The sequence below is a fragment of the Callionymus lyra genome, chromosome 17, assembly GCF_982586985.1.
Source record: "Callionymus lyra chromosome 17, fCalLyr1.hap1.1, whole genome shotgun sequence".
In the NCBI taxonomy this organism is placed as follows: Eukaryota; Metazoa; Chordata; class Actinopteri; order Syngnathiformes; family Callionymidae; genus Callionymus; species Callionymus lyra.
The window spans coordinates 8,632,736-8,659,719 of record NC_141834.1 but is presented as its reverse complement, the minus strand read 5'-3'; the positions used below and the strand labels follow the sequence as shown (position 1 = coordinate 8,659,719).

The 26,984-nt window shown below is 35.9% G+C and overlaps 1 protein-coding gene across 2 annotated transcripts in view; it reads right to left on the bottom strand.

Moving 5' to 3' along the window:
• pak5 (p21 protein (Cdc42/Rac)-activated kinase 5) overlaps positions 1-26,009 on the bottom strand; it is a 46,815-nt gene extending 20,806 nt beyond the window's left edge. Inside the window, exons 1-2 of one of the 2 annotated variants that reach the window (XM_087812583.1) lie at positions 25,773-26,009; positions 22,980-23,024 (exon numbers count right to left, since the gene is read on the bottom strand). In XM_087812583.1, the coding sequence (XP_087668709.1) occupies positions 22,980-23,024; positions 25,773-25,976 (249 nt within the window). In that variant the 5' untranslated portion in view covers positions 25,977-26,009. The remainder of the gene's footprint in view (positions 1-22,979; positions 23,025-25,772) is intronic. The other variant, XM_087812584.1, reaches the window with a different exon arrangement.
• Between the last annotated feature and the right edge of the window lie 975 nt (positions 26,010-26,984).

Genomic DNA, 26,984 nt, shown 5'->3' with positions numbered 1-26,984 from the left:
CCAGTGTGTAGTAGACCAGTGTGTACTAGACCAGTGTGTAGTAGACCAGTGTGTAGTAGACCAGTGTGTAGTAAGTCCAGTGTGTAGTAGACCAGTGTGTAGTAAGTCCAGTGTGTAGTAGACCAGTGTGTAGTAGACCAGTGTGTAGTAGACCAGTGTGTAGTAAGTCCAGTGTGTAGTAGACCAGTGTGTAGTAGACCAGTGTGTAGTAGACCAGTGTGTACTAGACCAGTGTGTAGTAGACCAGTGTGTAGTAGACCAGTGTGTACTAGACCAGTGTGTAGTAGACCAGTGTGTACTAGACCAGTGTGTAGTAGAACAGTGTGTACTAGACCAGTGTGTAGTAGACCAGTGTGTAGTAAGTCCAGTGTGTAGTAGACCAGTGTGTAATAGACCAGTGTGTAGTAGACCAGTGTGTAGTAGACCAGTGTGTAGTAGACCAGTGTGTAGTAGACCAGTGTGTAGTAAGACCAGTGTGTTGTAGACCAGTGTGTAGTAGACCAGTGTGTAGTAGACCAGTGTGTAGTAAGACCAGTGTGTAGTAGACCAGTGTGTAGTAGACCAGTGTGTACTAGACCAGTGTGTAGTAGACCAGTGTGTAGTAAGTCCAGTGTGTAGTAGACCAGTGTGTAGTAAGTCCAGTGTGTAGTAGACCAGTGTGTAGTAGACCAGTGTGTACTAGACCAGTGTGTAGTAGAACAGTGTGTACTAGACCAGTGTGTAGTAGACCAGTGTGTAGTAAGACCAGTGTGTAGTAGACCAGTGTGTAGTAAGAACAGTGTGTAGTAAGACCAGTGTGTAGTAAGACCAGTGTGTAGTAAGACCAGTGTGTAGTAGACAAGTGTGTAGTAAGACCAGTGTGTAGTAAGACCAGTGTGTAGTAGACCAGTGTGTAGTAAGACTAGTGTCTAGTAGACCAGTGTGTAGTAAGACTAGTGTGTAGTAGACCAGTGTGTAGTAGACCAGTGTGTAGTAAGACCAGTGTGTAGCAGACCAGTGTGTAGTAGACCAGTGTGTAGTAGACCAGTGTGTACTAGACCAGTGTGTAGTAGACCAGTGTGTAGTAGACCAGTGTGTAGTAAGTCCAGTGTGTAGTAGACCAGTGTGTAGTAAGTCCAGTGTGTAGTAGACCAGTGTGTAGTAGACCAGTGTGTAGTAGACCAGTGTGTAGAAGACCAGTGTGTAGTAGACCAGTGTGTAGTAAGACCAGTGTGTAGTAGACCAGTGTGTAGTAAGAACAGTGTGTAGTAAGACCAGTGTGTAGTAGACCAGTGTGTAGTAGACCAGTGTGTAGTAAGGCCAGTGTGTAGTAAGACCAGTGTGTAGTAAAGCATTATGGGAGCTGTTTTAGTGGCAGCATAAGTAATATGATCTGTGGTTGTGTTGAAGTTTATCTGATGAAAAAATTGTACCAAAACATTTGGAACGTGAAAGTGGAACCACGATATGGCGAGGGACCATTTTAAGTTTCATAGTTTTGCTCTGATGTCATGAGGGCCACACAATACAGTCAAAGGGCCACATGTGGCCCCCTTGCCATACCAGACTCAGGTGGTCTCTATTCAAACTATTGAGTTATCGTTCAAATTTATACTTAATAAAGTTAAAAACTAAGGGTGTTTATTGGGAAGAAACAGGTGATAGGATACGATCAGGGTACTATATATATTGCGATACTGTAGTAACAAGGACATATTAGTAGTATTGTCCGAGTACTTGACTCTGGTGTTGGAGAATTTACAGACCACATGACTCTTGAATACTTTCATTTGTTTGAAAACCAAAATATTTCCAAGCATAAGCTTTATAAGCTGCTGTAGTCGACTGTATCCTCTCGTCCTTAGTCATCGGATATCATTGCGCTTTTTTCGGAGGATGTGATGACTACCGGAGATGGAATTGCGACACATTGACTGTTGTGAACATTTGCACGTTGATTGTACATCAAAATAAAAAGTGTAATTGAAAAGTAGCCTAAACTATAAAATAACTATGATTAATATAGTTTAATATAATTTACAAAGGAAAATAAATAACGTAACAAGGAAAGCAGATGAAAAGGTTGCGCCATCAGATCTTTAGAGGTGATCGATGCTAACTCTGGTTGTACGTGACGTGATGAAGGAAGAGAAGAAGAAGAAGAAGAAGAAGAAGAAGAAAAAAACACTGGTGGCAGATTGAAAGAGCTCATTTCTGCCCCATTTCCCTCGCAACAGATTAGCTTCATTTTCAGTGGGCTGATCACAGAACATTATTAGTCGTGATGTTTGGTTTTACGCTCGAGAGGCGCGCGGCGCCGTGCACGCGCTCACACAAGAGCAGGGGAAGAGCCGTGCACACGCTCCTGCTTCAAAGGCGCAGCAGCTTAAACATCAGGGGTGCTGCTGATCCCCTCCTACCTTGTGTTAAACCCTTTACATGGCTGTGTCGTGACTCATGGGGAGCTGTGTGTGTGTGTGTGTGTGTGTGTGTGTGTGTGTGTGTGTGTGTGTGTGTGTGTGTGTCTGACTACTTCCTAAACAGTGGGAAAAGAAGCAGCAACAGCAGATTTACTGCGATGGTGGCTCTAAAACAATAGACAAGTGTTGCTCAGAGGAGGTTGACGGTTTGATTCCCGACTCTTGCATCATATTCTAGATAATGATCGGTGTTACAAGTCACGCCATCGTAAAATAGTGACATCTACTGGTGACTTAAACAAACGACACAAGTTCCAACTACAGCCTATTAATGATTAAAAAAATGTTTGTGTTTTTTGTGAGATGTATATTGTTCCTACTATAACAAATGTGTACAGTTGTCATGACATTTTTCATCAGTTTAACTTTCAAGCTGCTGGAGTTGACTGTATCCTCTCGTCCTCAGTCATTGCCAGGGGGTAACGTAAAGACCGCTGCCATCTAGCGGCCGGAAGCTTAATTGCAACTCATGTTATTATGTATGTACTCATGTAATTACGTATATACTAATGTAATTACTGAGGGATCAATAAAGTTATAGCTATCTTTCTATCTATGTATTTATGTAATTCCGTATGTACTCATGTAATTCCGTATGTACTCATGTAATTCTGTATGTACTCATGTAATTCCATATGTAATTATGTAATTAAAAATGTACTTACATAATTACGTATGTACTTATGTAATTACATATCTAATTACGTATGTACTTATGTAATAACATATCTAATTCCGTATGTAATTATGTAATTAAAAATGTACCTGCATAATTACATATGTACTTATGTAATTACATATCTAATTACGTATGTACTTATGTAGTTACGTATGTAATTACGTATGTACTCATTTAATTACGTATGTACTTATGTAATAACGTATTTACTCATGTGATTACATATGTACTCATTTAATTAAGTATCTAATTACGTATGTACTTATGTAATAACGTATGTACTCATGTGATTACATATGTACTCATTTAATTACGTATGTAATTACGTATGTACTTATGTAATAACGGATGTACTTATGTGATTACGTATGTACTCATTTAATTACGTATGTAATTACGTATGTACTCATGTAATTACAAATGTACAACATATTTTACTAAATGAAAGATAATTGCATACATTTAATTACAAAGAATGGCTTTAAATAAGAACATGAAGTTAACACGAGTGAAAAAAGGAAAAACATACACTTAATTTCTCAACTATTAAGATGATTTATATTGCGTAATCATCTTCAATAATAATCTTATTTGCCTCTTAAATGACATTTTCTCCCTGAAATAAATCTTTAAAACAGTTTTAAAACTACATAATTATACATGCTTCTATATGAAACATGTGTTTGTAGTGTGTTTTAATGATTGAAGCGACATAATAAAAAACATATATTTAATCAGGATAATTACAAGATAATAAGAAGTTATAAGATTCTGTTGGATAAAAATCCTGGCGACAAAATGGCGTCGTCTGATAGTGTCTCATCAGCGCGTTCCATGTTTTGACACGACTGTCACACGACTGTCACACGACTGTCATACGACTGTCACACGACTGTCACACCTGTCTCACCGCCGGTTCGCTCACGTCACACGCGTCAGGCGAACCGAAGGAAACGCATCAATGTTGCTGACACATGAATCCACTTCGACACGTCTTTTTTCCCCTCCGCGGTTACTTTCACGCTTCGGCGTCAACACATGACAGCGACATTAACATCCCGTCTTAGCGGCGCCAAAAGAGACGCGGTTAACGGGGTCTGGACGGTGATGATGATGGCGTCCGGGATTATCTAGTGTCACCTGGAGAAGACTTTTTGAATAACTTTCAATGTCAACCGGACAAAGAGGCTTCACTCGAGGTGCATTTACGAGACAAAGGCTGCAGACGCATTGCACCAGCAAACAGTCAGACGTACACTTGCACTTAATTGTTCGACTCCAGTTGTTGAAACTCTTCCCGTGGTTTTCACACTCGGTCTCCTCCGGTTCTCAGTAACAATGGGCTGCGACTGCAGCACCGGCACAGCTGGAGAGCTCATGCTCTGCCTGGTGCTGTGAACTGGAACTCAAGGTGAAATGGCCTATAAAGCGGCGAGGAGCTGAGAGGCAGGCGGGACGGACGCTCGCTCAGACTCAGAGCCCATCACTCGCCGCTCTGACGGCAGGAGACGTCGCCATGGCGACGGGAGTTTCTCCGAGCAACATCGACGAGAAAAACGCTGACGATCAAGCAGTGACGTGTTCTTTGGGATTGTGATGGACTTGAGTTCTTGTTTGGATTTCAATTGAAATATTAGAGACAGAATAGATGTTGCAAACTATAAATCTAAGGCAGCTTAAAAAAAATCTAAATTAATTTAAAATGAATTACTCGTCTGTAAATGATCTGAATGTTAAAATGAGATAAAATAGGATCGATGGGTCGATGAGGTTTCATGAAACAGTCGATGAGATCTCATGATACAGTGCAGCAATGTTCACATTCAAAAGCATTAGGTTCACTCAGAGAAATGTAAATGTTCCAAGTTAAAGTCATATAATATTACATCATCCTATATTATATACTATATTTCACCTACATATTCACAATTACAACTTTTTTTTTTTAAATAATACAAGTATTAAGAGTTAACATATGTTTCCTATTCTAATGACTTTACAGTCTTAATAAATGTATATATACGACTTTACAGTCTTAATAAATGTATATATATGACTTTAATCTTGTAATAAATGTATATATACGACTCTACACTCTTAATAAATGTATATATATGACTTTACACTCATAATTAATGTATATATATGACTTTAATCTCTTAATAAATGTATATATACACGACTTTACAGTCTTAACAAATGTATAAATTACTTTAATCTCGTAGAAAATGTATATATACGACTTTACAGTCTTAATAAATGTATATATCCGAATTTACACTCATAATAAATGTATATATACGACTTTAATCTTGTAATAAATTAATATATATATGACTTTAATCTCGTAGTAAATGTGTATATACGACTTTAATCTTGTGATAAATGTATATATATATGACTTTACTCATAATAAATGTATATACATTTAAGTAATATACACAACTAATTTTATATATGGAATAAATCTCTATCATACTGTATCATGAAGCCTCACCAACAAATTACGATAATAGAATAAAAGATAATGACATTACACTTATGAATAAAAATATGTATACCTGTTTGAAAAAAAAGAAAAATCATAATTTTGATAAACATTTTGCCCAGGTGACTAAACTAGTTCACTCTGGCTTGGAAATGAAATCCGGAAATGATATTGATTAAGTCGTTAAAAAGTGAATATCAATAGGCTCAGGGTCGGTCAAAGGTCAGACTATGGGGGCTCATGAGGTGAATCTACTCCAGCAGGAAGTGAAGTGTTGATGGTCCATGATGGACACATAAGGAGGGAGATGGCCAGCAGGAGAGAGAGAGAGAGAGAGAGAGAGAGAAAGAGAGAGAGAGAGAGAGAGAGAGAGAGAAAGAGGTTAATTGTGTCTCCAATCACTGTCCGACGCTCGACATCGAGCCCAAGAATCTCTCCATTCATTTGAATTAAACAGCTGATAGGGGCCCCTCACTCGGGCCCCTCCTCCTCCCTGTCCTTACAGCTCGGTGCCCGGGTCGTGCTCGGCGGCGGCGGTGACAGCAGCCATATTTCACCGGGGTGCGGCGCTGGCCTGTCCTTTAGTGATAAGCTGTAATAGATCTACTCCTTCTACTCCCGCTCAGCGCCCGGCAGAGGGGGGGACCAAATCGGAGGGAATGGCTCAGAGCGGAATTAAATAAATGTGTTTGAAAACAGTTTGTGACGCGAGATTTTGGTCAAAGGCTGAACTGTAGATGTGAGGAGACGAGGGGGGGAGGAGGGGGGGAGGAGGCGGGTGAGGGCAGGTTAGACAGAGAGAGGCATGAAAAATGAGGCTCGTTGGGAGATAAGAGGGGATTAACCTTGCTGGTAATGAAGGGAGGGGGGAGGCGGCCGGGAGACGATAATTAATGAGCTTGCCCTTCCGCTGACTCCCGGCTAGAACCCCAGGTTCTGAGGCTGCGCTTCAGAGGGTCCCGGGACCCACTGTCAGGGGAGGGAGGAGCGGCACCGAGGCTCACGTCCTCGGTTTGAATCGTGGATTTTGAGGGCGAGCTTTGAAGTTTGGAGCAGATTCATGCTCAGCACTCTACGGACAAGAGCAATAAAATTAACTTTTTTATTTTTAATTAGCTTAAATTCCCTTTTGAATTGTGTTTATGTTTATTTTAAAAACAATCAGGTTGCATCAAGGGTTAAAAAATAAAATATAAGGGATTATAATGATAAAATATAAGTATTTTAAATTAGAATTAGAATCTGCAAACTTTTATCGTACGCACAAAATCAGACCTAAGTAAAGTACGTTATATTAACTGTATCTACGTGGCCCCTCATGAAGACCATCATGTAGAAATACTTTTGGCAGCTCACTGATTAATCTATTGATTTATTATTATTTTTAGTAATAATTTTTCTAATATATACATAACTTGTTAAAGTGTCTGTATTTAGACTGTATGAATGTCAAAGGCTTTTAAATTAAAAGTGTTCAAGATTCTATTTTTGTTTTTGTTTAATTCATTGTATATAAAATAAAAAGTACACAAAGTTAAATAAATATTTCCATTTGTTATTATAATTATAATCATTATTTTTTATGAATTTCTTAATGGTGACTTCAGTTGATCCATCATATTAAAGTTATTTTTACCCAATATTGTCCTTTCTTTATTTTGGTTTGACGGCCCCTTATAACAACCACACACAAAATAATGTGGCCCCTTGGAAAATGTAGGTTTATTTAAAAAAAAATAGATTTCATGTGGGAAGTTTAAACATATGAAGGTCAAAAGCACTGGTTTGTTCCAGCGATTGCAACACTTTTCTGACAACTTTCTGTGTCTTGGTTCAAAGATTTTTATCGCACCACTCAAATTTAAACCAAACAATAGCAAATCAATAAATTTAAAAGTGAAATTATGGCAACAGAAACTCAGCTGAAGGATAATAGCACAAGCTAGCATCTGCTCATAAACAAACATGGAGCTAGAATTAATTTTGTATCTCCATGTTTTTCAGAGAAAGATCCCACATGAAGCTTAAACTGTTTAAAAAGTATTTTTCTTAGGATGAATCAGTTTAATCTGTTGGTTTAGAACCAATTCTTGACCCGAATTAATAGGATGGATTATTTGGAAATCAGTCAATTCTTAAAATATTTAGTTCATTAAAAATATTAATGAAAAAAATAAAAAATGTATATTCAGCAGAGAAATATTAAAATAATTCCAAGGCCACATGGGAAGTTGTATCCAGAAATATAAATGTCTAAAGCAGTACATGTTGTTTGTTAGCTGATGCTAGCAAGTGCTGGTTAATGATAATGGTTAACTGCAGGGATAATGAAAACCATTTACTGTTACAACAACAACTGGTGATGTAACTTTTCTTTGTTCAATGACCTAAATCTCTGGTCTCAAACTAAAACATAACAATAGCAAATAAATATTTTTTTTGTTGAAAATAGGGCAGCAGAGATTGTAACATAACAGCACTAGCTAGCATATGGTAATAAACAAACATGGAGCTAGAGGAAATTATTTTTTTACCTCAATGATTATGAAGCTTAAACTGTTGAAAAAGCTATTTTCTTGATAAGAATTAGTTAAATCTTTTGGTTTAGAACCATTTCCCGACAAGACGTAATAGGCTGGATTATTGAGTACCTTCTTAAACTATGTTGTTTGAAAAAACTTTTCTACGGCTCCATTTTTTTCCTTTTCATACCATAAAAAACATTGTTTTGAATGAATAAAAATAGCATACGGGTTCAAAATAAAAATGATTATTGAATGATAGAAGATTATCAGGTTTAAATATGAAGGTTTTAAGAAGTACATGTTGTTTGCTAGCTGATGCTAGCTAGCACTGGTTTGTAACAACAGCTGTTGTGGTAACTTTTCTTAGTTCTATAACCTAAATCTTTCTGCTCAAACTAAAACCTAACAATAGCAAATAAATGAGTTTTAAAGTGAAATCACGGCATAAAACTCACACTGTAGCATAATAGCACTGGCTAGCATCTGCTAATACATAAACATGGAAATAAAATTCACATATAAAGCTTAAAATCTTTAAGAACCTTTTTTCTTCCTGTAATATGTTGGTTTAGATCAATTTCTAGAGCGGAATTAATATGCTGGATTATTGGAAATAAATCCATTCAAAATTTCTTCAGCTCTTTATTTTAAACATATGAATAAGAACAAAAACATTTGCACAATGTGTAAACGTTACGGCGCCACGTCTCAGAACATCAGCGTATTGATTTAATCCAGGTATTGAACTACCTTCTCTTATCTTATCTCTTTAAGAATACGTCGTACTCAGTACGGGAGCTCAGATTATGTCGGACAGCCAGATATGAAGCACAGTGGGAGTGAAGAAAAAAAGAAAAAAAGCTGATTTTCTGCTTATTTCAGTGAGGCTGAAAAAATTCAGCAGCTGCTATTTTACAGGATCAAGTGTGTGTTGGTGTGCACAAACACAGTGTAGTTGGCAGATGCGACTCCTCCTCTCGGTGTGTTATTAGTCACACACTTCAGCACATCACCTACCACACCTCTGCTGTCACCGACACACACAAACCATACTACACCGCCTACTCCACACACACACACTCCCGCCGACACACACCGCTACACAGGCATCACCAGGTTTTTTTGGGGGGGAATTTCTCAGTCACGACTCACACTGCAGAGAAAACCTTCACTTTTTACAACAAGTGCTTGTGATGCTGGCAAGTTGTGCGTCAAAGTGTGTTCAGCAGCTTCGCTCCCTGCAGATGCAGATAAAAGCATCAGAGCTTTTGCAGCAGCAGATAAAGAGTTCAGGTGTAATCACAAATGTCCAGGAGCGAAGGTGGTAAACACACTGGCAGCTGTGGTCATTCAGCAGAATTTGTGTTTTTTTTTGTGAGGACAGAACATGTTGGTGTAATGAGCAGAAAAATCATGATGAAGGGCGGTTTTTATCTACTGCTGCCGACTGGTGGATAAAACGGTGAATTGCCATTCAAAGTCTAAAATGATGCACTTTAGTAATACATTTCTTTATTTTAAATAAATATAAATACGATTACAAAATGCTACTTTGCTACAATACATTTGTATTTTTATTTTAACATTTCATTTGGTTTGTTTTTTTACTTACTTACTTACGTACATATTCACATGTTTTTTTTCTTACTTATTTCCAAATTAACTTCCAAATAAATGTCTAATTTGATCATCTAAATCAACACATTTTAGTCAAAAAAAGAATTAAATATACATATATATATACTTATATGTATATATACTACACAAAAAAAGATTTTCTAAATTTTATAATCGTTTTTGACTGAAATGTGTTTTCTTTTCATATTTATTTTATATATTAATTGATTCTCATGATGCATTTCATTTATGGTAAGACATAACACCCCGTTGTTATTCCATATATCTTCTTCATTTATTTTATTTTGAAACGGTAATTTAAAGCTTAAACGTAAAATGAAACCATTTAAATGTATTTCCTTTTATAACGTTGGATTTTACTGACAATACATGTAATTTATTACATTTCTTTTATGTTTTTCGTGTTTTAATAATAACATAGGCTTTGTTATTGTATATCAATCTACAATTAACTATAAATGAATAAATACGGAATCAAATATATTTAATTTATATTTATTGTATTTTTTTAATCTATTATCTATTAATTTGACAGACTTCCCCCATAGCACATCACGTGCCTCTTCAGTTCTGCAACTTCGCATTATACATATAAACATTGTCCTACTTGTTGTATTGCAAATAAAACTTCGTAATATAGATGGAAAGGAGCATTTTGCTAAATCAGGTGCAGCCATCTTTTTAATGTAAATGCACATTGTCCTTTTAAATAAACTGAACTGAACTGAACTAATAAACCTCATTGGTGATCATGATATGGTAACTCAGCTCCCTCTCCTGGCCAGACTATGAACTTCACCTCCACACGTGTGAAGGAGAATGAAATGACGTGGATATTAATCTAGTGGTAAAGTTCAGACAGAGTCTCCTGAGGCGCAGCTATTAATTAATGCGATTATTCCTGCAGCAGAACAAGCTCAGATTATGACCTCTGGTCGGTTCTGGAGCTGACAGGTCCAACCACCTGTGTCAGAACTTCCTGACAAGCCATTAGTGGAGACACAGGCGAGGTCGAGGCAGAACAAGATTATCTGAGGATTGCTGAGCAGTTTTATGATTAAGAAGCAGAGAATGTTTCCTGAGGCCACAGAGATCCGTGTTCGTTCCTGCAGCTCATCATCATCTTGAAGCTTTTACACATGAACCCAAAATATCAAGCTAAAAATAAATCAAGCACTAAAAACACATAATTTCTTATGCATGAATGGCGTGTATTTTGTGCAAATGTGTGTAAAATTTATCAAAACGTAATGTTTTTTACATCCTAATTTTAAATATTTAGGTTTATCAAAATCGTTAACATCGCATAATGATTAATACATTGAATATGATTTATTATTCCCATTATATTATCATCAATTTCATCTTTTACATTATTCTATTTTTTGTTCCATTTATTTCATTAAACAATTTTTCAATATAATTAACGTTTTTCTGTTCCATCCATTTCATTTTTCTTTTTTAATGTCATTACACTTTATTTTTTATATTTATATTTATATTTATATATATATATATATTTATAATTTCACTTCTTAAAAATCAATTACAGTTGGTTAATAATTTCATTTCATTGGAAGTTTTTGTTTTATTATATTTATTTCATTTCATTGCCATTTTAAAATGTTATTTCACTACTTTATATTTTATTACAGTTCATTTATTTTATTTTATTTCATTATATAAATATATTATATTTTTTACATTATATTTTTCGTTTTTCGTTATTATACTTTCAATGTTTGTATATTTGATTATATTTTTAAAATGTAATCACATATTTAATTTCTTTACACATTATTAAACGTCATTATACCCGTTTACACTTTACTAAGATTTCATTGCACTTATTTAATTAAATTGGACTTTTTTTTGCATTTAATTATAAATATATAAAAATAATTTTAATATTTTCTATTCATTACATTTTTTATATGTTTATTTAATAGTACAAATCATTTTGTAATTATTTTTTTTTAATGAATACTGTTATCGTGTCTATTTTTCCCAAAAAATAATTTTGATTTTATATTTAATATGGACATGTCAGCGCAATCAAAAAGCTTTTTTTTTGCTCATTATTTTTTGCAATATTAACAACAACTGTTGCTGTTGTTGTAGCTTGTTGATAAATGTCGATGTATCGCTCAGGCAGATGAGTTGCATCACCTTTGACCCCTGCAGCTTACGAGCAAACTCTTGAGAACTAAGTATGACCCAGTCACCTTTGACCTCAGCTGGATATAGAACTACAAGATCCAGATTTCCATAATGCCCAGAATAATGGATTAGCGAAGCAAATGGAATGCAATAATGTAAGTAAGTAAGTAATTTTTATTTGTATAGCGCTTTTCCAGACCAGGGTCACAAAGCGCTTAAACAATCAAAACAATATTCAATAAAGTATATACTTTAAAGATCAAGATAAAACTGATAACACAACAGGATTTCCAGAAAATCAAGGAAAAGCCTGAACAAATAAAAACGTCTTAAGAACTTTATCTCTGGAATGTAACCGTGTTATGGTGGACAAATCCAGCATTGATTCGTGGGAAGTGATTGAGTCAGTGTTGTCTGATGGGACTGATCAATGAGATGTCCAGCAGCTATCTTCTTACCAAGTGTGACACAGATAAACAGACTAGTATAGATTCAGTACAGACCACAGACCATTAATCCAGGTCCTCTTAGATGCCCTTCATTTCTGTCTCCACTGTCATTAAACCACGTCAGCAGCTAAAAAACGCACAAAAAACTACAAAAGATCGGATAAGTGTTCTAATCTAATAATAAATAATACAATTTGTTTTAATTTTGTTTCTGGGTCCTTGAATTAATTGGGAGTAGCGAGTATACTCATTTCAACCAATGTAATGAAGAAAATAATAACATATATATATATATTTTTTTTTTAAATAGCAAAGACTATCATAATATTAACACACTGAGAATTTGGGTATATATATATTTTTTTTGTGAACAAATCTTGAGCTAAAGCATGGTAGAAACAACTATAAATAAATATTTGTCAGGGAAAAGTTTAGTTTGTATAAAAAACTACTCTTAAAATCGGATGTTTGAACGTGAAACAGTTAATTTAATGGTCTTGTATTGTGTTGCAGTTCGTCATTTAGCCACACGAGTTCGCTGTAGCTCCAGTCAGATTGTATAGTAGCGCCATCACCACTGAAATTAATTATTATAAGACGTGTTTCACCTTAATTTTCAATGAATTAATAAAAATAACTTCAGCCTTTTCTTTCATTTTTGCTACTTGATTTTGGAATGTGGGAGGAAACCAGAGTGCCAAGAGTGAAACCCAGGGACTCAAGGAGAAAACTAACAAACAAAAAAACTCCATGTTTCCCTCAAGCTGGACTTGAATTGAACTCCAATTTTTTTCCAATGTAAGAAACTCCCGACATTTTCTGGCAGTGAAAAGCAAAAACTCCACCCGTGACTCAACGACAGAGTGAAAAGAGGAGGAAGGAACTCACATTAGTGCCAGAGAAGAAAGATGTTGTGTCAGTGAGCGTGTGTTTACAAGCTCGACCATCAATCACTTCTTCATTCTCCGCTTCGTCCTAATTGATCTGAGATCAGCAGATGACATCACGTCGTCTCTTCATCGCTCATGGGAATATTATTCATGTTTTAAACCTTTCACTTCATCACGTGACATGTTTTATTGACACCCTGATATTTACTCAAACATTCCAACAAATGCTAACAAGTTGTATTTTAACTTCATCGACTTATCTAATCTGTTGAGCACATTTAACCTACTTATATCTACAAACCAGCTGTTTATTTGTTATTTGCATTAGTGATTCATTTAAGGATTTACGTCACAATTTTGTTTCTCATTTTAAAATAAGAACACATACTGTGGCTACCTAGCCTACCACCTAGCCTTTGAAAAAACGAAAAATTAATTTTCAATAGAGTTAATGTCACGAGCAAAAATGCTCCTAATTATTTCCTAACATTCTACAAACAAATATAACTTGTTAATAGATAATAATTGATTTAACTGCATTCAACAATTGTTTAAAAGTGGAGCTAACAAAATAGCAACTGATTGGCGCATAGCTTTATTTTAGCTAGTCAAGCTAAATGTTAGAACTAGCCATGAACATTTGAGCAATTTTTTAAAACACAGTTTGAATTTAAATAGTTGCACTAAAATGTACTGCAATTTGCGTAGATATCATGCATTATATTTCTTTGTTTTCAACACATTTCTAATATTTATATTCACTTCATCTAAAAATCAGTTCTAAAAACTCAGGATACAGAATCTTGCTCCACATTCTTTCAGAGAAACTAACAATACATTAAAAACAGCTGCTGATGATGTCATTATTTCAGTAAAACACACCCTAATCTTTATTAAAAAAAAAAAAAAATCCAGGTTAAAACTATACATAACATAGAATTATAAAAAAAAAATAGTAACTAAATAAAAATATATACATTTTAAAGGTTATTAAATAAAAAATATTTTTGATGTTTCTGGCAATGAGTCTTGATATAAAAATGTAGGTAAAAGAAGGAGAGGTCTGAGATGGCACTTTTCCAACTCAGCCAACACCTACACCCAAGATAGCACTAAATCTAAGAACTTTAAAGAAAAGAAAAACGATTAAAAACAGATGTTTTTAGTATCTTAGCAGCAGGAAGCTTTGATATAACACACAGTAAATACTTCATCTAGAGACTGAAGATCCTGGACACACGCTGAAATTAAACACTTCCTTAAATTAATCCTCAAGTGTGTTGAACCCGAATACTTCTCATTCTGCCCCTGCAGCACAGACTATTTCTTCAGCAACACAATCTCCACCGGCTCCGACCCACACTTCCAGCGAATCCACCGACCGAAATAGCTGGGAAACACGAGCGGCGGCCTTGACCCGCGGTTATTACGGGAATGTCGCAGGCCGAGGCTTGAAAAGATGCTAAAATAGCAACGGTTTTCTTCATAAAATTGGTTGGAGTAACTTGGATTTAACTGGAAATGTGCTGTGTTAGCAGTTAACAGAGAATAATGGAACCTGTACCTGTTTAAGAATCACTCGTGTTGTGGTTTTAAACACTGCAGGCTTCACCTCTGCCTCCGTCTTGGGACCGGCTCTGGCCTGGATCCCGGGTTCTCCGCACTCTCCGGCCATGACTCGCTCACGCCGACCACGATCCGCATCCAGAGCCCTCGAAAGACAACTCTCTCTGCAGCTGCAGCCACCAACATCTGAGCGGCCGATCGGGTTTCTCCCCTCGTGCCGCCTGCCAAAACCTTAGTCATGAGGTGGGCGTCTGTCACTGACCCACTAGTACAGTGTTTACAGTGGTGTCGCTCCGGTCAATGACAGCAGGGTCCACGCCTCAGGTCACATGCTGCTGTGATTGTCTCGGCGTCTGACAACTAACACCTTAAATATATCTTCTCATACACATGACTGTGAGACAAGCACTGCTAGAACGTCATTTTTTTTAAATTCTCTGTGATAAGACAATGTTTAGTATGAAGTACTGAGATACTTTTTGAAGTAACCAGGAAGATAAAACCAGAAACACACACAACAAGAACCATTATCTTGTTTTGTAAACTAATGTATGAAGTTGCAGTTACACTGTTCGGACACTAGAGTGAGCCAGAAACAACATATTCAATATCAATTGGCGCTTCTTCAAAGTGAGCTTTAACATACATGTCAACAGAAATCGACCATTAAAACACAACATTGTGCTCTTTAACTTGATTTTTGTACGTTTTAAAATGTTTCATTTCCATATTTAATGTATCGACTTTGATCAGCATCTCAATATTTAACTTTAACATCCCTTTTTACTACTTTATATAAGAAATCACCACACACTTTTTATTCTCTATAGCATCACATCTTACAAATACATTTTTTTTCCTTTTTTTATCTCAAATGAAACTGCAGAAAATTCAATACCATTGTAGAAATATACCATGATGAGTAAAATAAATTCATAAATACAAGATAAGATATGCCTTTACAATACAAAAACTGAAATATTCTTATCATATGTAATCTATATAAACAAATATATATATATATATATATATATATATATATATATATATATATATATATATATATATATATATATACATATATATTTAATAATTGTCTTTGAGATTGCAAAAACACGTTCTTCAATACAGTATATTCTGGTCTCAATAAATCCATATTTATTAAAATGGAATGAAAATTATAGCTTCGCACTGAGGAGGTGATGTAAGGCTGCGATATAGATATCACAGCTATAGAGGATGTGAGTGGACGTTTTAGAAAGTAAAAATATCACCATGAGATCTCTCCACCTACACCACCTACACACCAAGAGGCAGATCTGTGCATGAAGTTTACGCTTTCAATCAAGTCAGCAACATTTTGGGAACTTTACTTTTAAATGATGCAGAGAGATGAAGATCATTTCCTTCAGTTGAGACAACTAATAGATTTCCGTCACAATACACTGCAAAACTATATACCTTTGGAACTAACTAGCCATTTTTAATATAAACAAGATGCAAACTGTGGCTAAGCTAACAGCTAACCTGTGAAAAAAACGTTTTGTAGTATTAATGTCACAAGTCATGTGTTCCTAACATTCTACAAACAAATATAGATAAAAAATAAATAATAATAAACTGTAATCGACAATTAGTCAAAAGTGAAGCTAAAACAACGGCTACTGACTAGCGCAGGTTTTTTTAAGCTGGCTTAAATCTACATTGCTAGTTTTAAGAGAAAATGCATGTTCATCTTTCCTACAGAGTAACACTGAAATGGTTAATACAATTGTAAAAATTTAAGCAACTGATGTTTTTGAATTTGGGTTATCCTAAAATAAATGAGAAAAAGTATTTATCGTACATTATATTTAACTGTTTTGACCAAAGTTCATTACTTATAGGTTTACTTCTTACATACACAATCGTATGTCTATAAATTCCAATAACATCTAGTGAAATAATGTTGCTATATAAAGGTTCAGTAACTCTTTCTACCCTTTGTCTTGATCATTAATATTATTTCATTAAATTCAGTTTTTATTTCTATTAAATATTCATTCATTATTTAGATGCCATGTTATGGCATTTTCTCTTATTGTATGTTAAAGATTGTGTTTTATTTCATCATTCTCTTTTCATTTCATTCGTATTATTTCATTTTTATATTCTGTAATGCAACCACAACCAGTTTCAGTGTTGTGTTTACAACAGCGACAAAGTTTTCTGATTCTAAATAACAGTTGCTAGTATAGCAGCCATGATCCCAAATCACTTGCAGTAAAATATAAAATAAAATAAGTTATAGTTTGTTTATACAACAAAGTAGGTGATAAACTTAGTTTAATTGTGTTTTTTCAATAAAATATTTATATAAAAATATATGAGCTTTACTTCTATTCCTTTTTTTTTAATACTTTACATCTATATTTACCTCAGATGTACTTTTTCTACGGTGAACCTCTGCCATGCTGAATTTTTTTTTTTGCAGTCACTGATGGTGTCTCTTCAATGCAGAGCCTCATCTGATGCAGAGAAGCTGGTCGAGCCGCGACAAGAATGCTGATCAGAATTCAACACAAAGAACCGACGCTCACCTCGTTTCACTTTAAGGACAAAGACGAACATCTTCATTCTCAAGTAGGAAAGAATAAACAAAATAATAGGGAGGGATTCAGACTTAATCATCATAGTCTGAAGTGATTTTTATAAAGTGGCAAATAAGGTTTTAAATATGATTAAGAGACGCAAAAATGAGCGAGAGTCTCCTCTGGTGCTCAGTCACTCAGTGTGTCTATTACAAGAGAGTCTGACATGTAATATCAAACACAGCGGAGGAAACATAAGCGCTCGGGAACAGGAAGAGAGCATTAACAAGCCCACTCACTCACACACATGTACGAGCGCACAACACAAACAACACAAGCCCGTCACTATAAAAGACTCAGCGATTTCCGGGGGCCATGAAAGTGGAAGGTGCAACATGAGAGCGGCCATTAATACCAGCCTCTCCCACCGACCCCGCCGGGCTAATGATGGCCGCACATTAACACACTCGTGTAACACGCCAGTCGAGGCCCGGGTCGAATTGGCAGAGAGAAGACGATTTTGAAGCGCACCATGTTTTCGGTTTGGTGGTGTCAGCCTCCACTTCTGGATTAGCAAGTGTGCTGCAGGCGGGGTGGAGGGTGAGGGAGATGGGGGAGAGAGAGGGGGGGAGAGACGAGGCTTTGAGCAACACTAATGCTCAGCTGAGTCTGACAATAAGCCTGAAGAATAAACAATGAGAACACGAGCCGGAGGGTAGAGATTGCAGCGTGATGACCGGCCCGACCTCTCGGTATGCTCCGCACTCTCGCCTAATACCTTCAGAACTCGTCCACCAGAGAGACCGGGTGTTTCTGCCAAAATCCGAGACTGGTTTGGGTTTTTTTTGGGGGTTTTTTCCGAGACCACCTGCTGGGCGCGTGCACGGACTCACACTTCAGCTGGAGGACGAGTGCCAGGGAGAGGGAAACGTGGCGTCAGTCAAGTGTCAGGCCGAGCAAGGCGACTATAAATACATGCGTCCGCTCGGGCGATCGGGGTCACGGTTGTAGAGTTTTCAGGTGCCATCGTTCACCGCAGCAGCGTGGTAACTGCTCCTGGATCAGGATCAGGTACTTCTTAACTCCATGTCGAGGAGATTATTCGTAGGATTAATACGGATTAATTTTGATTACCATATTTTCATACTATTAGGAGTACTTCATACCTTCATTTTTCTCAGTAATTGACAGTGCGCCTCATAACCCGGTGCATTATATTTATCTACTCTGGTTTTGTTAACTGAAATGATCCCATCTTATATGGTACACGTTTTCTAGTACAACTACACACTGAGAGGCTCCAGAGTATTTCTCCGTGAGGCTTCATTGTGTTTCTTCACGAGGCTCCATAGTATTACTCCACAAGGGCCGTAGTATTACTCCACAAGGTTCCATTGTATTACTCCACAAGCTCCGTAGTATTACTCCACACGGGTTTGGATTAACACTTCATAGTATTAATCAGCGAGGCTTCTTAGTATTACTTTGCGGGGCTCCATAGCATGACTTTGCGAGGCTCCAAAGTATTACTTTCCAAGGCTTTGTAGTATGACTCCAGGCCTTGTAGTATAACTCCGCAAGGCTCTGTAGTATTACTCCGCAAGCGCCATAGTATTACTGCACAAGGCTCAATAGCATTACAACACAAGGCTCTATAGTATTTCTCCACAAGGCTCCAGAGTATTACTCCACAAAGTTCCCTAGTATTACTCCACAAGGCTTCGTAGTATTACTCCACAAGGTTCCAAAGTATTACTCTACAAGGCTTTGGAGTATTACTCTTCAAGGATTCATAGGATTACTTCGCTAGGTTACAAAGTATTAATTTGCAAGGCTCCAAAGTATTACTTTGCGAGGCTCCATAGTATTTCTTTGCGAGGGTCTATGGTATTACTCCGCAAGGCTTCTTAGTATTACTTTGCGGGGCTCCATAGTATGACCTTGCGAGGCTCCATTGTATTACTTCACAAGGCTTCGTAGTATGACTCCAGGCCCTGTAGTATAACTCCGCAAGGCTCTGTAGTATTACTCCGCAAGCTCCATAGTATTCCTACACAAGGCTCAGTAGCATTACAACACAACGCTCCATAGTATTTATTTGCGATGCTCCAGCGTATGCTAAAGCTCCAAAGTATTACTCTCAAAGACTTTGTAGTACAAGTCTGTGAAGCTCCATAGTATTACTCTACAAGTCTTCAAGATCCATAGTATTACTACCTAAGGCTTTGTAGTATTACTCTGCAGGGCTCTGTAGTATAATCCTTGCCGCATTTAATGCACTTTATAATTTGTATGAATATATCGACCCATTCTTGAATATTGTGCCTTATAGTCAGAAGAAATACAGTATCAAGATTGTCATAAATAAAAGATCACCTTGTGGCCTAGAGTCTGGGCCGTCTATTTTTGAAATGCAAGAACAAATCTTCAGAACTAGCTCACTTTCCGATGTTTCTCTTAACACTTGCTCACCTACACGCTACAGCAGGGCCAAAATCTTTTCGCACTTCAAGTCGATGGCCAAAAAAAATGTATATTCAACCTTATTTTTCACCAAACAAACCCTTGTTTTACTCATATTGCTGTCATACAAAATCTCTTTCCCTTATCTTATCTTAAACACTGCCATCTTTATAGGTCACAATATCAACATGAACATTAAAATGACTTGCCATCTATATTGAGCCCCAGGGCCATTAGTTTAGCACATGCTCAAAAGCAACCTTTAGCAGACCATCTAGTAAAGATTGCATCTTTATACTTTTATACCTGTAACCTGGAAGCCAGGTACCCACTCAGATGATAAAACGAGGGATTATTTACAACACTAAACTGAAATAAACTGTTTTTAAAACATTAAATTGTAAATTTCTAAAGAATCCAACACTTCAGAAAACTAACACTCAGGGGTAAAGATATAAAGATGTCACTACGATTCTATGGGATTCCTGCCAACAAGAGTCTACGAGACGAGCTCAAAATCCACACGGAATTCTGGAACTACAGTGAAGGCACTTCAATAGAAAATGAACTCATTTAAAATTCCGAACACATCGAGTACATTAAGAATAGAGTGAAGTGCTTTTAATCGGGCCAAGTTGGATAACGGCTAATACGATATAGCATTCAGAAATGAGTTGTCAGCCACAATATACATGTATGTCAAGCACAATTAAATGATTAAACGTCAACGTCGAGGGCGTGCTAATATGTACAAAAGAATAAAACATGGTGGAAATACAACTATTAGAAGCTATTTAATCCTCAATAGGTTTAATATTCCAGTAAGGAGGCTTACATCATGAAGCGCTCATGTAGAGAGGAAATAGCAGAGCTGTCAAGTGCCACACTTTGAGTGTGACAGTCATGAAATCTGACCTATTTTCACGCCATACTTGACATTTTCCACGCTTAATAATAATAAACTTGCCAACCACAGAAGGCACCTCGCAATATAAGCCAGTCAGAAGCAACATAATGCAGGTCTTGGCAACAGTGGTCAAGCAATCCCTCGTTCAGGTTTCTCAGAAATGATCAAATCATTCTAGTATAGAATATTTGACAAATAAAAAACATAGTATTTTGGTTATGATGCTATAAATCAGTGATTATTCAAAGTTATGATCAATGCCTCAGATGTCTTCTAGAACAGGGATCCCCCCAACCTTCTTTGGACCCCGGACTGGTAAAATGTCAGGATTATATTTAGTGTACAGCGTTCGAAAAGAAGAAAAAAAAATACAATAAACAAAACCTCCAATTAAATGCATGAAAAAAACATCTCAATGTAACTCTGAGTCAGCAAGAGCTCTGTGCCGGTCCATGTTTGTTTGATTGTATGCCGATGATAGTGTTCTGTATGTGTATGTCTCCAAGCCTTTAGAGACTTTTACTGATGTGAGAGCATGTTTGTACTTAAGTATTATTTTGTAGTGAATGAGGACTAAATGAAAACACTGTTTAAGCAGTATTCATAAAAATAACATTTGTGTCTTTCTGTGCGGCCTGGTAACAAGTCTCTGGAGTTTGGGGACCACTGTTCTAGAAGACTACTATCCCAAAAAATATCATTACATTTAAATTTAGAAAATAAAAATTCAATCACCATATTTAACCATCCTAGTCATATGACATTTTCAAAGACGACAAGTTTATGATCCTATAGCTGGTAAAGAGGTGAAGACATCAGTATTGTAAATCATAAAAATCGACCCCTTTTTTTATTTTGCGGAGGACAACATGGCACTCAAATATCTTGTCATTTTCCCAAATGTGGCAGCTCTTTAGCATAGCCAAAAAATGAACAGCTAACAACTAGTAAAGTAATAAATGGTAAAGAAAATAGTGATAACACAATTTAATGGATAAATGTCAATGGTGCTGACATGTTTAGAAGAAAATAATATGGTGGAAATACAACTTTTAGAAGCTATTTAACTGTCGGAGCTATAATTGAATATGGTTATTTATTATGCTAGCAAGGGAGAGTAACAATTTAAAGCGCCAATATATAGTACAGAAAATAGTGATTAGACAATGTAATGATTAAAAGTCGATAATAAGGTGAAAATACAACGATTAGAAGCTATTCAACTGTCTGAGCTATAATTGAATGTGTTTATTTATTATACTAGCAAGAGAGGCTAACAATTTAAAGTGCCAATATATAGTACAGAAAATAGTGATTAGACAATGTAATGATTACATTTTAACTGTGCTGGCATGTATAAAAGAATAAAATATGGTGGAAATACAATTATTAAAAGCTATTTAATGTCTGAGCTATAATTTAATGTGTTGATGTATTATGCTAGCAAGGGAGGCTAACGAAAGCTAAATTTCACAATTTAATGATTAAAAGTCAATGGTGCTGGCATGTAAGAGATAATAACATATGGTGGAAATACAACTATTAAAAGCTATTTAACTGTCTGAGATACGACGTAATATGCTAGCAAAGGAGGCTAACGAGAGCTAACGCCATGAAGAGGACATATAGCGAGGAGGTGATTACAAAACAATGATTATAAATAAAATTGAGAGCTGATTCATGACTCTTAGACTCTGAATCTGTAAATATTGAGAGCTCGTACCCGTGTCAGGACACAAAGGCGGTTCAAAGACAACACAGGTTCTAGTGTAGCATGCACATCCCTCATGACCCGATTCCCGCTGTGGCCGAACACAATCGGCTGCCATGACGACCACCATGCACTTCCCTGTCGCAGCATCCATCATCATTATCGTCATCACGATGATTAATATCATTATCCCCAGCGTTTATCATCCGGGGCCCCCACAGGGAGCGGCGGCGGGACACGGGAACATGCCACTTCACTTCCCCGGGTCGACATGCGGATGAAACAAAAAAAAAAGAAAGAGTTCTAAGAAAAGACTTGGCAGAGCGATGTAGTTATGTCATGTTTTTTTTCTCTCTCTTTTCCTGCTGACACACCACCTCCACCTGAGTGCAGGAGGAGACGTGGAAGCAGAACGAAGGCTTTGGATTGTGTAAGAACATTTTTTTTTTTGTTAGCAGAAGGGAAGAGTCATACTTTGGGTAACGGCGTTTCAGCTGACCGGACTGTCTTGGGAGATATCTGTGAAGAGAGTGAGATTATTATTCTGGTGTCTGGCCCTCTTCAGAGATATCTCCTGTGGCATATTGCTGTTCTATTGTGTTCTCAACTCACTTTTAGAAGTGTATTTTTTTTCTCAAACGTTAGCGTTAAATGAGGGACAGGATCACGCCAGCGCAGGCGTGACGAGTCGAGCCCACGACTGACTTCTGAAAAGCCAGCGTGTCGTGTAGGTGTGTGTGTGTGTGTGTGTGTGTGTGTGTGTGTGTGTGTGTGTGTGTGTGTGTGTGTGTGTGTGTGTGTGTGTGTGTGTGTGTGTGTGTAACACAGAAAATAATCAGTTGCTAAGAAACCAATGAACAACAACACATCAGAGGAGACACTCAGAAGGGTTGAAGACAAGAAGAGACACACAGGGAGGATAAAATAAAAACATCTGTAAGACACACGGTTGAGAGGAGGGAACAGGGAGGTGAGTGGATCGATCAGAACATTCCACCAGCAGATGAACAACAAAGACACACAGACATTTTTACACATTCACAGTCCAACCGCGTGCATTTGAAAAAAAAAATATCACCATTTTGAGCTTTTAGGTTTGCCGCTTTTTATGCTCCTTTTAATCCAAATGAATGAAAGATGTAATTAACTTTTTGTCTGTGTGTGTATTCAGTGTGTATTCTTTCATTTATTAGCATTTAGCACTTTTTTTAGCATTATTATTTGTAGTATTACATTTTCTGTGGGTCACATTTGTATGATATATGAACCACAACACTTTATTGCACAAACATAACATTTTTATTTGGTAGCTGCTTTAGAAGTATTTTGCCGACATTAGAGACTTACATGTAGCTAGAAAGGATGGAATAAATTTTTAAAAAATCCTATAAAATTTTATATAATGTGCTCAAGTGTCAGTTTTTATGTTTTTATTAAAAAATACTTGTTTTGTCGGTGTGTAATTTAAACTTACATTAAGCTTTTAAGGCTCTTTAATTCTAATTGTATGACTTGTCAATAACTTCAAAATCAATATATTTATTGAATTCCTAATAATTCGGTCATAAACAAGTGATTGGAAATAGAGACAAAGAAAGAAAAAAAGGAAAAATATATCCTGAAATATATCAAATATATATATATGGCTAAGTGGAAATAAATAAACACATACACATTACCTTATTTATATAACTTTTTCTAGCAAATTTATTTGATATTTATTCAATATTTAATGATTTTCATATTCACATTGATATTGCAAATGCTATGCTTAAAGAAAGGTTGAAAAAAATATTTGATTAAATACAATTTTGATTTAATATCCATTTATTTGTCGATCAACATGGGAAAACAGTGCCACAATATTGGTTTCAAGGTTGTTTTTTAATGTTAATGGTGCATTCATTATTTTTCGAAAAGGTTTTCTTGAATAAAATTACAAAGATTAATGCTTAAGGATTAAATGTTCATGACCTAGTTTCTAAAGCAGTGCAAATTAGAATGTCAAGTTTATAAATTATTTAAAGTATTAATCTGAAATTCACCCAAAACATTTTTCTAATAGCTTACTTTATATGTCATAAATGAACCAAAATATACTATAAATATTTGAAGAAATAATGATTTGATAAAGGAAAGTATTAATTGATTATGGACAATAATGACCTAATTGCCATTTATTATCAGAAAATGTCAAGTAATGCATGGATAATGGATGTACGTTGACGCTGAATATGGTACGACAGGACAAATCCATCTGTAATGACTCGTAAAAGACCACAGATGTACACATTAGTCAATGGTAAACATGGCTCCGCTAATTGAACGTCTTCCGCCGAAACATGCTTACAGCAATTATAGCCACTTCCTTGTTAAACCGGAAAACATTATTCAATTAAATGCACACATGAGAAAATACACTGATGATGAGATCAGATTTGTTGATGTGCAGAATCCTCACAATATTATTTTTTTTCGGCAAAACTGAAAGAAATGTATACATGAACAAAACCTTGGATGAAATGCAATGATTTTTTTCAATTAGAAGAAAGAAAACAAAAATACGTCAAATAAATATGAGGAAAACAAACAATTAATCAAACGTTTTTATATCTTTTGAACTTAGCTCAGTACTGAATATAGACCTTTTGTTCTCTTTTTAAGATCATTTATGGTGGACTAAAGGGGAAAAATTGCATCATCTGTTTGCTACAGGTTTTTTTGAGTTACTGGCTGATGTTTGTGTCTCATCTGTTAATAAAAAAGAGGTTTATAGTCTCAGCTGCAGGGTGCACTTGTGTTGAATTATATCAGAGCGTGTTTGTTTACGAGAGAAGGACGCAATAAATAAATAAATAATTTATCAATACTTTTATAAGAAAATGTTGTTTTTTTTCTATTAAATGTCGGTTTAAAAAAGCCATTTTTTCTTCCTGTAGTTCCTTTTTTTCTAAAATATTAATCTTAAATCCTACAACCACTCACTTTAGAAAGATTGTTTTTATGTTTTGCATAGCAATAGTAATCAAAAAATGTTCATCACATTGTCTTGTTCTTTCATTATTTCAGTTTTTTTATTATTGGGACTAAAACAAAAGAATAAAAGGGAAACTATCAAGAGATATTGAGATTAAAAAAAGCACTAAAAAACATGTTGTAACAATGTAAATTAAGAAATAAAGGAGACTCGTGGTGACAGAATTAAAGAAGGCTGATTATTAAGGAATAATTCTGTAACTGAACTGCATCTACAGAGGAAGGTCTTACCTTCATTGGTGCCAGCTGGATGGGGGTGATGTACGAGGGGTCCACCATGGGCTTGGGTCGGTTGGCGGTGTCGGCCAGGAGGCTCTGCCATTGCTGCGGCAGCCCCGTGAACTTCTGCTCCCGGGGGTCGAACCCCGTGTGGACCCGGTGCTCGAAGTTAGACGGTGCTGAGATCTCCAGCCGTTTCTTCTTCTTCCCAAACATGCTGGAAAACCCTGACAAACCTTGAGGAACACAGAAGAATCCAGGATGAGATTGATGGAACAGTACAGGATTAAATCTTTTTTTTTAATGTATTTACATTTTGCGTGCGGGAAAACATCATCAGAGTAAAAAGACCGAACTGATACGACTCAAAATTAAATGGCAGCGGCTCTGATCCGAGATGAAATGAGATCCATTCTTCCCTCACTCGTGAACAAGACCCTGATATACTTAAACTCCTTAATGTGGGACACGATCTCTGAATCACCAAAAAGTGGCAGAGAAGTATAGACTCAGATTTGAAGATGGTTATTTTCACCCCTGACTTTTGTTTATTTTAAAATAAATAAGTAAAATGTAATTTAGCTCATAAAAACTACAAACTGATAAAGAAGTATGTCATATATATGATGAAGAAATAAGGGGAAAGATCTTTGAAAAATATTGACATTATAACAATATAATTTTTGAAATAAATGTTTTAAAAAGGTACAGAATTTAGGATAGTATAAATGTCTTTAGATTTTAACAAATCACATCTAAAATAAATACTATAATAAATAGTAGCTATTAATGAATATATAAAATGTTTTATTAATTATTGACTTATACACAGGATAACTTAAATTCTTAACAAAAGAAAATAAAAAGACAGTCGAAAGTCTTGTAAAAACATTAAATAAATAATGTTCTAAAAATCCTAAAAGTCCTATGTCTAAAAATGTAGCTTGAATGCATAAATACACACAGGTTTAGCGTGCGAGTAGAATAAGCTAAAGTCATTTGTTTTATTTGTTTTTCCAATAACATAACCCACACAATTGTGGATGGATAATCAATACAGTTTTAAGTTTGGTTTTAAATGGTTAAACCGTGGAAGTCGTTACCTGAGGTAGCAACTAGCTAGCTAGCAACTATTAGGATTTTTAAAACGTGACTTTGTAAAACAGCATGACTGGACCACAAGATGAATTTGGTAATATTCATACGACATCATTCTTGAATGTT